This window comes from Pieris napi, chromosome 20, assembly GCF_905475465.1.
Source record: "Pieris napi chromosome 20, ilPieNapi1.2, whole genome shotgun sequence".
NCBI lineage: Eukaryota > Metazoa > Arthropoda > Insecta > Lepidoptera > Pieridae > Pieris > Pieris napi.
In genome coordinates, this window is record NC_062253.1 from 8,320,538 (window position 1) to 8,334,711 (window position 14,174).

The 14,174-nt window shown below is 32.2% G+C and overlaps 1 protein-coding gene across 1 annotated transcript in view; it reads left to right on the forward strand.

Annotated features, from left to right (window-relative positions):
- The window catches only part of LOC125060038 (tyrosine-protein kinase Drl-like), a 50,474-nt gene extending 37,116 nt beyond the window's left edge, over positions 1-13,358 (forward strand). Inside the window, exons 7-13 of the mRNA XM_047664791.1 lie at positions 2,077-2,192; positions 7,591-7,768; positions 9,177-9,339; positions 10,013-10,156; positions 10,647-10,806; positions 11,505-11,641; positions 12,120-13,358. Of these exons, the coding sequence (XP_047520747.1) occupies positions 2,077-2,192; positions 7,591-7,768; positions 9,177-9,339; positions 10,013-10,156; positions 10,647-10,806; positions 11,505-11,641; positions 12,120-12,231 (1,010 nt within the window). The 3' untranslated portion in view covers positions 12,232-13,358. The remainder of the gene's footprint in view (positions 1-2,076; positions 2,193-7,590; positions 7,769-9,176; positions 9,340-10,012; positions 10,157-10,646; positions 10,807-11,504; positions 11,642-12,119) is intronic.
- Positions 13,359-14,174: the final 816 nt, after the last annotated feature.

Genomic DNA, 14,174 nt, shown 5'->3' on the forward strand with positions numbered 1-14,174 from the left:
TGTTACGTAGTATCTTAAAATGTTAAAATTATTATTTAAATTCTCTTGTATTTTTCTCAGAATTTAGCATTGCGCATAGCACAATGTATGTATAAAGCCAAGATACGACATAAAGTATTTATGCACTTTCTTATGTTAATGAATTATAAATTATAAAACAGTTTTATAATTTCTATCAAATAAACTACTTTTATCAGAAATGGAATGTAATATACATTAAAATTAAAGAATTGATCAATGATAATGAAAAGTTTCCTGTATTGATGAGATAATATTGAGTTTCCAACCAATATCCGAATAAGATTAATTAGAATAGTAAAATTATAATTATTAAAATTTGTATTTAAAAAACAGAATTTTTGTTGTGTAATTACCTTATGATCGATATTAAAGATCTTGTCCTTACAGTTCTTGTCCATGGATAAAAGTTAGCATTTAAATCAAAAAGCCAGCGTACCCCTGTTTTATAAAAAGCTTCCAATTCGAATTACACACAAAAAACTTTAAATGTCATAAAACGCTTTATATCTGATTGTATTACGCATTTGCCGAAATTAACGAAAATGTAATTAAACATTTCCGCGCTTTATTTAACAAATTTCGTAGTTATTAAAGCAATCGCAAAAGCGATTTAACTCGTACATAATACGAAGTTGTTAATAATTTTGCATTTAAATCTGAAAGTTTTTGAAGCAAATTTCATGTATTGCGGTGTTTCACGCCTGCGGTAATGTAATTTAATACGAGTATCTGATATCATAAGTATTATCATAAAAATATTTTAAGGGCGAATTTTCGTTTTAATTACACGCTTTATATTAGCTTCACCTGTATGTATGTATGTATGTATGTATGTAACCGACTCCTTCGGACTCGATTTTGACCCACTTTTAACGGACAGATTTAATTCAAACTTTGCGTACCTGTCAAAGATCGATGACAATGCAATAATCCGAAAAAAAAAGAAAAAATTTAACTAAAAAATAAAAAATAAATAATAGTTTAAAAAACCTAAAAAACACGCTTTTAAAGCACATCAAACTAAAAAGTGAAAAATAATTCCTAATTTAGGCTGAAAATGGTAATGAACAAAAAATACTGGTATTATTGTGAAAAAGCGTGGGGCGCTCTGTGCCATATTTTTCGTTGCTCGATAGATCAGTTTTTAGTTTGATGTGCTTTAAAAGCGTGTTTTTTAGTTTTTTTTTAAACTATTATTTATTTTTAATTATCTACCGTACGGTATTCGGTGGCAAGTTCATATTTCGTTTATCCTTCTTACCCATACCAAACTCAATCTCATTGCATTATTGTAACACACGCCTCTCTTTCTACCTACTCTTTCGTGTCTTTTCATTCAAGTTTTCTTTACGTTTACTTAAAACTTTATGGTAATAGATTAATTTTGTTTTTTTTAATTGAGCCTATTCCTTCCGGGCCGTGATCTTAACCAGAGATAACACCGACCTGTTCAGACTTAGGTCTAATTGAAAACCTCCGAAACATATACAATCCACATACACCTAAAAAATATTAAACTCTGTATCATTATGTTATACAGCGCCACGGGATTACCAATATGATAAAGATGGGTAATGATTAGGATCTAAAGGCTACCTTAATATATATATAAATTACGTGTCACGTTGTTTGTCCGCTATGGACTCCTAAACTACCGAACCGATATCAATCAAATTTGCACACCGTGCGTAGTTTGATCCAACTTAAAAGATAGGATAGCTTACATCTCAATTTATACCCGAAATATTATTTTATTGCAAAATATTTGTTTATTATTTGATAGTCATAATTCTAACAGATGGCGCTGTGTTGAAAGTACCAACGTTTCACATAAGCTACAATTTAATGGCATAACCACCTAAGAAGCATGGTGGTCCCCATGACTGGTGTTCTCCTACCGGTTCCCTTGAATAGTTTACTACTATTTAATATAACAAAAACCTTAGCCTCAGCAACGCGTGGCCCGGTCTGCTTGTATATATAAAGTGATTTGTATAACCAATAACCATAGTATAATATAAAAAGTGATTTGTAGAACAATTTGTTTTTTTACAGGGAGTCGAAGATCACCATCTCCATACGCAACCACACACATCAGTGATCACGTGTACGCGAAGCCGGAGTCACGTGTGTCCTACTACGCTGCCTCTAACTTAACACATGTCTCACAGGTATTTTGAGATCAATTTATATTAACAATATACTTAATATTAGGTTCTTTCAATTTTTTTTTATGATTGGACAATTCACAATTGACCTAGTCCCATGCTAAGCTGGTGAAGCTTGTGTTATGGGTACTAGGCAACGGATATACATACATATTATAGATAGACCTAACACATATAAATACATATTTAAACACCCAAGACCTAAGCACAACACAAAATCATTACATCGATGTTTGTCTCAGCAGGGGATCGAAGCCAGGACCCATATATTCAGTCAGGGGTCAATGAGCCGTCAAAAAAATACATATATATAACTACAGTTTTTATTAATGTATTTCATCTCTGTCTGTCAAATTGTGTTTGGGTGAAAATATAAGTACCTACGTTGTTAGAAAGATACAATAAGTTTTTGACGAATAATGCGGACTAGTTCTTTACATTTGTATATACATGTGTGTGTGTGTGTGTGTTATAAGAGAAAGAAGAGAAGAGTAACTAATGACAATACACTTGAACTTAGATTAAATAAGTTCTCAATAATATCCATTATGAATCTCGTTCTATAAATTTATTTCTTCCTCGACAACCAAAATCCGGACCTCCGTGCCTAATCGATTAACAAATTGTTATAAAGTAATCAAAACACACCTATATGCCTTCGTTCAAAAGTCACTTAACAAATTATAATGAAATTTGATAAAAGCAAGACAATCCGTATTTAAAATCAAACTGAATATTGAATAAAACTAACTTCATTACGCCCTTAAGCCATAAATACTCATTAAAATGTCAATAATTCATTTATGAATAAACTTTGAGAATAATTAATAAATCTTTCTTAATTAATTTTGACTTTAAAGTATCATCCGTAAACTTTTAAGTAACTCAAAGAGTTTAGTCAATTAATAAATCGTTAAGTAAATTAAGACTAAAATTTTGTTTTATTCTAGAAATTTATAATTTATACTTCTCTTATAAAAAAGACGTCGTTGAAAGGCCACGTAGCCTAATGATTTATGTTTAGCAGCAAACTAAATGTTTTACAATAATTATTAATAAAAACAATTTTCTTATATAGACGTCTTGCCGTGCTGTAATATATGGTACACCAATAAGGCTACCAAATAATTAACAATTAAGAAACAAGAAAACCCAATTTCCCTACAATACCTATTATTAATACTAACTAACTAACCTATCATTTTATTTCTAATTAAATCTACCTTCTGTCTATGTCTAACATAATTGTTATAACTAGTTTTAGATTTGCTTGTAAAATAAAAGTATTGTAAAATGTTCTATAGAAATATCTACGAACTGTAGACTTTACGACTCAGACGCTATATTGCGTTAGCGATCATAAACAAATGCAAATATAAGTATGAAATTTTTTTAAAGAAAAAACGACCTAAATAATCCCGGCATTTAAAAAAAGGCTCCATGACAAAAAACAGCTTTGAAACACAATATTCTTGTCCATAATATATAAAAGACATTTTAAAAATTCCAAGGCAGACGTCGAATGCGCGTGAAATGAGCCCTTTACCTCATTAGAGATCCAATTTGAGCTGCAACACCCCTTCAGGTGATACAAACGTAATATAATTAGCAATATTCTTCGTTGAAGATCTCACAAAGTATCTAGAAGCGGCCTGGAGGAACTTTTAAAAAATTCTGTTTCATTATAGCGCAAATATTCACTTCGACTTACAAGGCACATTTTCAGTAACGATGCTGATTTTAATAATGAAATAAGACGAAATACTAAGAAAAGGCTAGTAATTCTGACTTCTTACTTACCTTTGTTAATCATATACGTCAATACAATGATGTTTTTGGCCGTTTGAAAGCGTAGATTTCTCACCATTGAAAATTACCATGCTTTACCATTGAAAATAATTGTAACAATTTATTTAACTAATTGTTAAAATAACACGTATTGTCCGTAAACGTGTATAACTTGAAGGTAACAAATATCATTTTAAAATGAATTTATACAATAAACTATATTGTACTCTCCCAAAGTGTGTAAATTCAAGTAATAAACTTGATCATATCCAGTAATCTTCGTTTATTATCACGCTTGGCACGAAGCAAAATTTTTAATTTGCAACCCTCTTTGTTCGTAAATTTAATGCTAGGTTGAAATTCTTGAAAGGAAATATGAATTAGTGCCCAGAGGAGACCATAATAAGAGTAAGAAACTGGCGTGTTTTTAAAACCAAGTGCTAGAAGATTTAGATGATGATTTATACGACACAGGAAAAATAAGGGAAAGGAAATTAGCGGGTTGTTTGCTTAAGGGTTGATTTCTAAAGATGTTATCTTGCTTGTGTTGGTTCACAACTTAACAAAATTATGAGGTATTTCTTATGCTTATTTAAAATACATAGTGTAAAAAAAGTCACTATCTTTTAAACTAAGCTATTTAATGTGGTTTAATATTCATATAACAAAAGAATAAGAAACTTAAATGACGGTTAAAAAAATTCATTCGACGTATTTGACATTATTGTCAAGATTTTGTTATTATATATAATAGTCGAAAATGTCGGTAATGTAGTTGACATGTTTTGATCACAAAGTATCGGACAGATAAGAAGTTATCTACGCTTATAAGGATATAAATATATTTAATTTTACAAGCAGAGAATTGGTCTGAGTCCTAGGATTGTTGGAATTTAATGGGAACTGTTAACAAATTATAAAACCACACGTGACTATTGAATTATGGACTGGTAACGTCATGATTGTTAAATAATAATTCAAAATAATTAGAATATGATATTAAATTGAAAAATGATGAATGAAATGGATTGTCTTAATGAAAATGACTATGTACAAACAATTCAATTTCTCAAGGCTGTGGACACTTATAAGGCGGTTTAGTTAAAGGAGCTCGGATAGTTAATTATTTTTCTTTCAATTTTTTTTTAATAACCGTTACACCGAATGGCATTGTATAACTTATAGTTCATATTTATTTTAGAAATATATCTGTTAGCACTGTTTTGTGTAATATCTAATATATAATTGACATTTAGGTGATCGTCAAAGACCTTAATGTAATGAGGCGACTTTAAATGAATTTAAAAAAAGTTTTAAATATGTAATTTGTGATAAAAATAGATTGATTTAAATTATTTCATATATGTAAATTGAATTTCTTTACATTGGAAAGGGTTAGTGTGAATCGATCAGTGTCAGTAAACAGAAATTGAATTGGGCGGTATATCTAAAGCTTAGAAGATTTACGGGCGCATCTTCGAGGCGATTGCATGATGTCACATGGGATATTGCATAGACATGCTAGGCTTTGGCGTAAACCTTTCCGTATCCCGTTTTCATTACCATTTTATATTTTGAAATAACACGGAGTATGCTTAGGTTGAATTTGGAACTTGAACCAGTCACCACCGGTTAATTTGACCCGGTGATACGAAGCACCTACATATATTTCAGTAAAATGTGGTCAAAACTTAATACAACATTTTTATCTGCATTAAATGAAACACTATTGTGGTCACACCACTTGATAAGCACGACATCACAGCCAGAGATATTTGTTTAAATATCTGAAGTTTGTTTTTAAAACAGACCAAAGAGATAAATATTTGACAATCAAGTGACATATTTTAAATTTCTTTTAAGACATCTAAATGTATTTCCCAGCTTGGAACAGTTTTTTGTAGATTATTGTTCCGACCCAAATATCGGCCAATAGAATTGCACCATTCGACGTCACGTGGTACAACCTACATGGTATTATACTGATAATTTTTTGTGAAAATTTTCTCTGGTCGTTGCTTCAAGAAAAGTATTAAGTAGTTGTTTTATTCATTATGAAATTCTTATTTGTTAACTGTACATTTCGTCTCATGGTGCAATTCTATTGGCCGACATTTGGGTCGGAAAAATAATCCCCCGAATACCACACGAGTCGTCATGACGACTATATTTGTTTGCAACGAACCTATCGGGAAATACCCGATAATTTTGAAGCTCTTGTGGCATTATAACTGAAAATTCAATTGTCGTTTTTAGTATTTTTATTTACTCATTATTTATGTTTTCCACCGTATAGGCCTTTCCTTAACTTCCACAAATATTTAAAGATACAAACGAATAGCAATTAATGTTTAGATGTAAATTTCTATATATTTTGATTACCCTCTATTCTTTTGTTCTATCCCGCGACCGATTTTGTCTTTATGAATACGATAATGAGACAGATTTAATTATTGTTTTTGGTTCCATTTATAGTAAGCAGTAATTGTAATTATGGTTACACTTAAAACTGTGGTCTACTTTTATTTAATGACATTTCTTAACGCCCAAGAAAACAATAATTATAAAGCACAATCGTTAAGAGCATATTTAAAGTACTATAATTCACAAATGTTTGCCGTTAATAATTATAAAAGCTGATATGTAAATCGTGATATAATATTAAAATAAAAAATAATGGTCTGTCCTCTGTCCATGCAGGTGCGTTAAACTGACCATGCGAAATCTATTCTAATATTATAAAAATCTCATGCTTTACCATTAGAATGTTCTCTTTAAGTAACATGAGCTGTAAGTATTAAAAACTATTCTGTAATAAAAGATACGTTCTGATTAAAAGGTATTTTTGCCTTCTAGTACTATCTTGGTTAATCAAAAACTGCCAGTCCAGAGCAATTTCTGAAGACAATCATTAATATTGCAATGTAATTGAAATGTCAGCGCGGCAACCACAGCGATTTGGTAGGACGTCTGAAATCTAATCTTTTGAAAATTGAGATCTACACGCGTTGATTTGAAACTGAAAATAGCGTTAAAATTGCTTACCAGTAAAGATTTCTGATTCTATTACTAAGAGAAGATTTCTGAACATAATTTTTAAATCATTGAATATTAATTCTGTAATCGTCAGTCATATAAATAAATATTAAAAACAAAATTGAACATCCATTTTTTTTTTAAAGACAATTCACACCAATTGACCTAGTCCCATGCTAAGCTGGTGAAGCTTGTGTTATGGGTACTAGGCACCGGATATACATACATATAGATAGATAGACATATAATTACATATTTAAACACCCAAGACCTAAGCACAACACCAAATGCTCATCACATCGATGTTCGTCTCAGTCGGGTATCGATCCCAGGACCCATGGATTCGCAGTCAGGGATAATAACCACTAGACCAATGAGTCGTCCAACTGATAACTTCCTCCTTCAGGTTTTTGCGGTAAAAATGATTAATGGATTGAAAATTATATATATCTAAGCCCTAATCAGTATCTTTTTGAAATCGCTCCTTTAAGAATTGCATTAGGTTTTTAAAATTTGAAATATTTAATAAGAAATCTTAACTTAAATTTTTTAACTGCTTATTGGTATTTGTACACAGCAAACAATAACGAAAGATCGTGTTACGGATCCGGCGGAACAGCTTCGATTACTAACCACGCCTCGATCGAACATTCGGCTCGAGATTCTGGTCCAAGAAGGTACTTTTGGGCGAATTTATAAGGGCGTGTTCAAGAGAGGAGACACGTATGAAGAGGTGCTGGTGAAAACTGTGTCAGGTGGGTACAAAATCAGCACCGCTTGTATAATGATTATCAAATTGTTAAAACTTTTTTTTGCTAGTAATTGGTGCGTGAAGTGTGCAAACGTATGAGAAGATGGTCGTTTAGTTAAAATGTTAATTTTTAAAAAACTTACTTGACGTACGTAAGTAACTTACCTACTTAGATTACTGTCAGTTTTATTCTTGAAAGTCCGGCAAAACACTCGCCAGCCTTCTAGAATTGTAAGTGTTCAGGAGCTATCACTAAACATTAGTCATCAGTCAATCCTGTTCTTCAAAAAAAGCTAAAATTTCTGCAATCTTTTATATAAATGCGATATTTACATAACTCATAGAAAGTTGAGCTCGTTAAATAGTAACGATTTAAGGCATTGTTTTAATATAACCTTTGAAACGTTTTTCTTTATATTATATCTTCGACGGCCTCACGATCTACCCTATTTGTTTTACCCAGACGCATTTAACTTTGAATATCTCTTTGTTTTACTTATATTTATAACTTAAAGGCGAACCGGCGAATGGCAGAACAAATACTTTGTACCCAACAATAAATGTTATTTAATTTGTTTATTGTATACATAATTTATAATTAAATAGTTGGATATAGAACCAACTTAAAACTTATATACGACCAATGATATATATAGCATAACATTTTAATTATTATATTGCGCGTAATACGGTAGATTTTCACTACGCCCATCAAAACATTGCGTAATTGGTAACCGATGCTGAAATGATGATTAAACTTATTTTAGACTAGTAGACTCGGCCTAGCGTTGCTGTGGCTAAGATTTTTGTTATAATACATAGTAATAAACTATTCAAGAGAAACGGCAGGAGAACACTAACCACCATGCTTTTTTGGTGGTTATGCCATTAAATTGTAGCTTATGTGAAACGTTGGTATTTATTTTGATAAGGATCAATACCTAGGTACGAATAAAGAGCCTTAGCCCTAGCGGTGGTATTTTAATCAAAAAAAAATAATAAAAGGACGCTTATTGTGACGTAACTATAAAAGATGCGACATGCTGTCGCGATAATTTTAATACATCATTTAGTTCTACCATTAATAGTTTTAGCAGCGCACGCGATTGAAGGTAGTTTTTGTTTATTTTTTTACACCTTGGGTTAGATTATTCAAGTTTTAGTAAGCATCCCTAATTTTTTTGAAAATGAAACATAGCCTATGTCACTCGGGAATAGTGTAGCTTGCCAACGGTGAATTTTTGAAATCGGTCCAGTAGTTTCGGAGCCTATTCATTTCAAACAAACAAAAAATCAAACCTTTCCTCTTTATAGTATTATAGTATAGATTTTTGTTAAATTTATTATTGTTTTTTTTTAAATCATAACGAAGAGACTAGGATTAAGATGTAATATATTATTGACGCTTGTAGATGCTGCGTCAGCCATGCAAGCGGCTTTATTAGTAGCTGAAGGTCTACGGTTCTTCGGTCTGGTGCATGCAAATGTGCTATCTCCAATGGCAGCCTGCGCAGAAGAAGCTAGAAAACCACTCTTAGTATATTGTTGCGTATCACACTCTTCTAATCTTAAGAGGTGAGTCTTAGTTATTTCCTTTTTTTAGACCGATACAAAAATTCTGATTTATAGAGAGCTTTGTATGTGTACATTAACATTATAACATTGCATGCTAACTATATTTTATATAATATAATATGTGTTGATAAATTGTATAATGATAAATACGCTAATGCGACCTAGTTTTAAAATTAATTAAATTATGTTCATCATAACTGCACTATGTAATTACTGCTTTTGGTCGTGTTGTCTTTGAATACAATTTTGTCATTTCTTTAGTTTAGTTTCCTTTGTTGTAATTTTTCAAGTCGCTTTTTGTGAGTGTATCTATTGGTTTGAATTGTATCTTGACTTTCTTAACTTAATCTCCTATAACCCTTAGATGGGGCAGGTGCTTCCACAGTGAGCCTCCGTAGCTTTCGGTCTTGAGCCTCGTATTTCACCTGGCTCCAAGTCTTTCCTGCTCTCTTTTCCTCATCTGCAACTGTACTACGCTATCGGATTTTCTTGCGGTTTCCAATCAAGCGCCTACTTGGGAATATGATGGTTCCCTTCGGAGTGTATATGCCTATCCATTTCCAATTGCGTCGCATGATCTGCTGACTGATCTGATGATGGAGTTGCTCGGCAGCGCTTAGCGAGAAGTGTATCTAGTGTATATAATGTCTGAATTAATCGTTGTTTGTGCTAGATATCTAACGTCATGTCGGCTGGGACAACAAACGTCTCCGGCAACTCGAGAATTGGTGGACCTTGGAGCTCAGCTTGCGTGTGGCCTCTCATTCTTACACGTGCAAAGAGTAGTCCATGCTGATGTTGCATCCAGGAACTGCATGTGAGTTTTTTTTAAGTCTTAGAAGATTCTTTCTTTTGATACTACAGTAAATATCAGACATTACCATTACCATTGTCAGGAATAAAGACATTGTCATTATTCCTGACAATAACAAAAGAGAGTATTAAATTGTTTCTTTGAAGAAATGTTTTAATAGATATCATTTAAAGACAGTTATGATGACAAATAGATTATATTTACTCAAACAAAATTCTACAGAAATTTATGTAACTTTAGAGAATTGACAAAAAACATTTTTTTTTGTATTAGTATAAATATTCAACGTATAGTATGTGTACATACTTTTGGTATTATACAGAATTCATTTGTTTGACTGAACGAGCTAATCGTAAATCAGTGCATTATTAGATTTGGATTAGTAATACCAAAATACACTTAAATAGAAATACAAGAAACATTTGCCATCGATTTACTAACTACTACTGCTAAATGATTCCCAAATTTATTACAAAATTATATTTCAATGCAGAGTGGATGAGAAGTTAAGACTGAAGGTGACGGACACGGGTCTGTCACGTGATCTCTTCCCTGATGACTACCACTGTCTGGGTGACAACGAGAACCGACCAGTGAAATGGATGGCACCCGAAGCACTTCTTCACAACCAGTACACTACAGCTGCTGATGTGGTAAGTTCTTTATTTTATCGGCGGGATAGAGGTTTTATTTTATACTACATGAACATAATGAATGTGTACCTAAGAAAATCTATGATCAGTATTTTAAATCTAAGGATGCCAGTTTTTTTACATGATTGTCATCACGTATTCCGCATATATATACGCAGGGGAGTTCTCTCTCCCTAAAATATGGCGAGGGGATCGATGGCTGGCCATGCGTCATACTCGTGAACGGGTGCTACTTTAGGTGACTGGTCGTACTTGAATTCGTGTATGCCGTGATGTTACTTGTTTCGACTATGTATTTGCGTGTTTTTCCCACGAGAATGTAAGTGCGTGCTCCTATTTCACCATGCCTCCTGCTGATAGAGGACAAATCTTTGTTTTTAATTTATTTTATTATTATTTATTACTTAAGATGTCATGTGGAACATGGTGTAATTGACAAACTTGGCGATTAAGAAGAGTGGCGGAGAGTTTATTGCCAGTTCTTCTCTTCCGTTCTACGCAATTTATTTGAGAACTGGCAATAATTATAAAATTAGAAGCATTTAATGTGTATTTATTTTTTGACGTTCATAAGTGTACATTGTGTTACCTATATGAATAAATGATTTTTGACTTTGACTTTGACTGATTTATCATATGATATATCAGCCCATAGTATGTTTCACAAATCTGAAATGTATTGTCATTTTGTTGAACAGTGGTCATTGGGAGTAACGCTATGGGAGTTAGCGACCTTGGGGTCATCACCTCTGGCCGAGTTGGATCCAGCTGATGTTGGAGCTTTTCTTACTGGCGGGTATCGACCAGCGCAACCGCATAACTGTCCTGACGAATTGTAAGTTAGATAATGATTGCCTACTTCAAATAGGCATACGGTTTGTGCATTAGCCAGCGTCAAGTATAGAATTTTTTTATAATTCGTGCTTTATCTTTAGAAATTCGACCGTGTCCTCCATGTACGGTTTAAGCACTCGCCCGGTACCACACAACCCTCCCAAAGGCCGAGAACAAATTTAAATTAAATTAAAACTTGCCCTCGAACCGGGAATCGAACCCGGTACCCCTCACCTAGCTGCCACTTAATAAGACCGCTAGGCTATGAGACCCCTAAATATAATAACTTTAATCATTAAACATAATAAAAACCTACAATTTTAAGTAGAAAATAATCAATCAAATCTAAAACAATTATCTTACTTTAATCAAAGATTCCTAATATTCGATCATGAATAAGACAAGTTTACGTAACACCTTTCTATTATAAAACTATCCCTCCAGTCTATAATGAATACAAACACAATCTTTATTTGAAGGTACGGTCTAATGTGTTGGTGTTGGACGACATCTGCCGCCGCCCGCCCATCGGCGCCGCAATTACTCGCCGCCCTACACGACTTTCGGCAAGCTCTTAGCACTTATATCTAATTTTTCACTCTTAATAGTTTTAACTAAAACCACTATTCAACCAAGGTCATTCCTTGTTACTTCATTATTAAAAGGTCCTTTATTTGTTCTATACTTTCATGTCTTATGCCCGGGTTCTATACAAATTAATCAGTCGATTATAAATTAGTATAGCGTTTAGAGCGACTTTTTGTTCTGAAATGTAAATTTCGTTTTATCTAGTCAGGAAGATGTTTTTTGTATACTCGTGTTCAAGATATTATTATTATTATATATACATTTTGCTACGAATCTTTGGCTAGTTGTTTTCATTGTATTTAAAATATAGAACTCGGACGTTAGATATAATTTTGATTAATGTGGATTTTATATTTCATTCTCTTCTATTCACAATAATATAATACCAAAGTGCCTGTGTGCTCAGTTTCATTGTTTTTATTTACGTGCTGTAAGGGACCAATATCGAAAGGTCACAGACAATTTTAATTATTTTAATTGATTTATCGGCAAAGTATAACCTTACCAAAGAACTAATATTAATTGTAGCTCATTGGTCAAAGTAATATTCATAGCCATGGTTGGTTCCCAGGGAAATAATAATTTGGTAGGAAGGCCTGAAAGGTTGACCTGAATATTAAAATGGACTCCGTTAGGAAGTAATAAGTCAGAAGTTAGGTTATAAACATTAGTACTACTCAAACAACAACGCCAAAGATTACCCAAAAATTATTTGCAGTGGAAATACCATTAATTTGAATGGTATTAAAAAATGAAATAATCGCTTGTAAGATTTTGCATACAAATTTCTATGTCGATTTCATGGTAATACTATACAGTGGCTAGCTTTCTTTTAAGACTAGAAAAGTGAGACTGGAAAATTCACTAAATGTAGTGAAGTGTAAAGTGTATAAGCCATAACTGAATTCGTGGAATTCAAATTAATGTCTAATTGCACTTTAAGATGTATATACAATTGTAGAATAAACTTTAATCAAATCTAAGTGTCTATTTTATAATGTAGATATTAAATTGTACATAAAGAGAAGTCAATGCAAAATGGAATTTAATTTTTATGATCGTTAGGCTATGGCGTTTTGTTTCGTGTAATTGATATACATAGAAGTATTTTCCAATGAATTGAATCTTTGGCATAAGACATTTTTTTTTTTTTTTAATAGTATGGCAACAGCTTCAACTTTATGCCAGTTTCATAAGACATTTAATTTGTATTATTTATAATTTCCCTTACTATGGACAGACTTTGACAAATGACTAGTCATTATCTATGATCTGTTTTTATTAAAAGAGGATTTCTATATATTTCATAATGTATACTGATGAAGTACAGTAAACCAAAAAACAGACACAAAGATTCACTTCGCAAGTTCACCAAAAATTCTTATTTGTAAATATTCAAATAGTAATAATTATTGACAATGCATTTTGAAGTCGGTTATTTTATAAAAATATGATAAATTGATTGTCACACATGAGTACATTCTATACAAAATAATCTATATAAAACTGTTATATAAATTGCGTTAACCCAAATTTGTATACAATTTTTAACGGCAATTGATCAAAGCAACAGTCTTAAACTAAAATGTATGAAGATTGTCCATTACATGAAGCAAAACGTATTTTATTATAAGATAGTTTAAGAGTTCCTGAGGACATCAGGTCCGTCCAGGCGCCGTAAGGATTAACACCAAAACAGTAGTTAGTCACGAATATAGCATTTGAACGATTATTTATACATATATAATTGTACATAGTCTTTTATTACGAGTATTTTATACTAAACTAAAATCCATATCCTTTGAATGCGAAACGATGGGGCTGTTTTGTAGGTTTGAATGAATAAAAAAGTTAGGATTATATGGCGAAAAATCTCGTGTAGAGTCGGGAACAGAACCTGGTCGATTTCAGGTCACTGTAGTGCTAAATTACGTTTTTTGTTATGT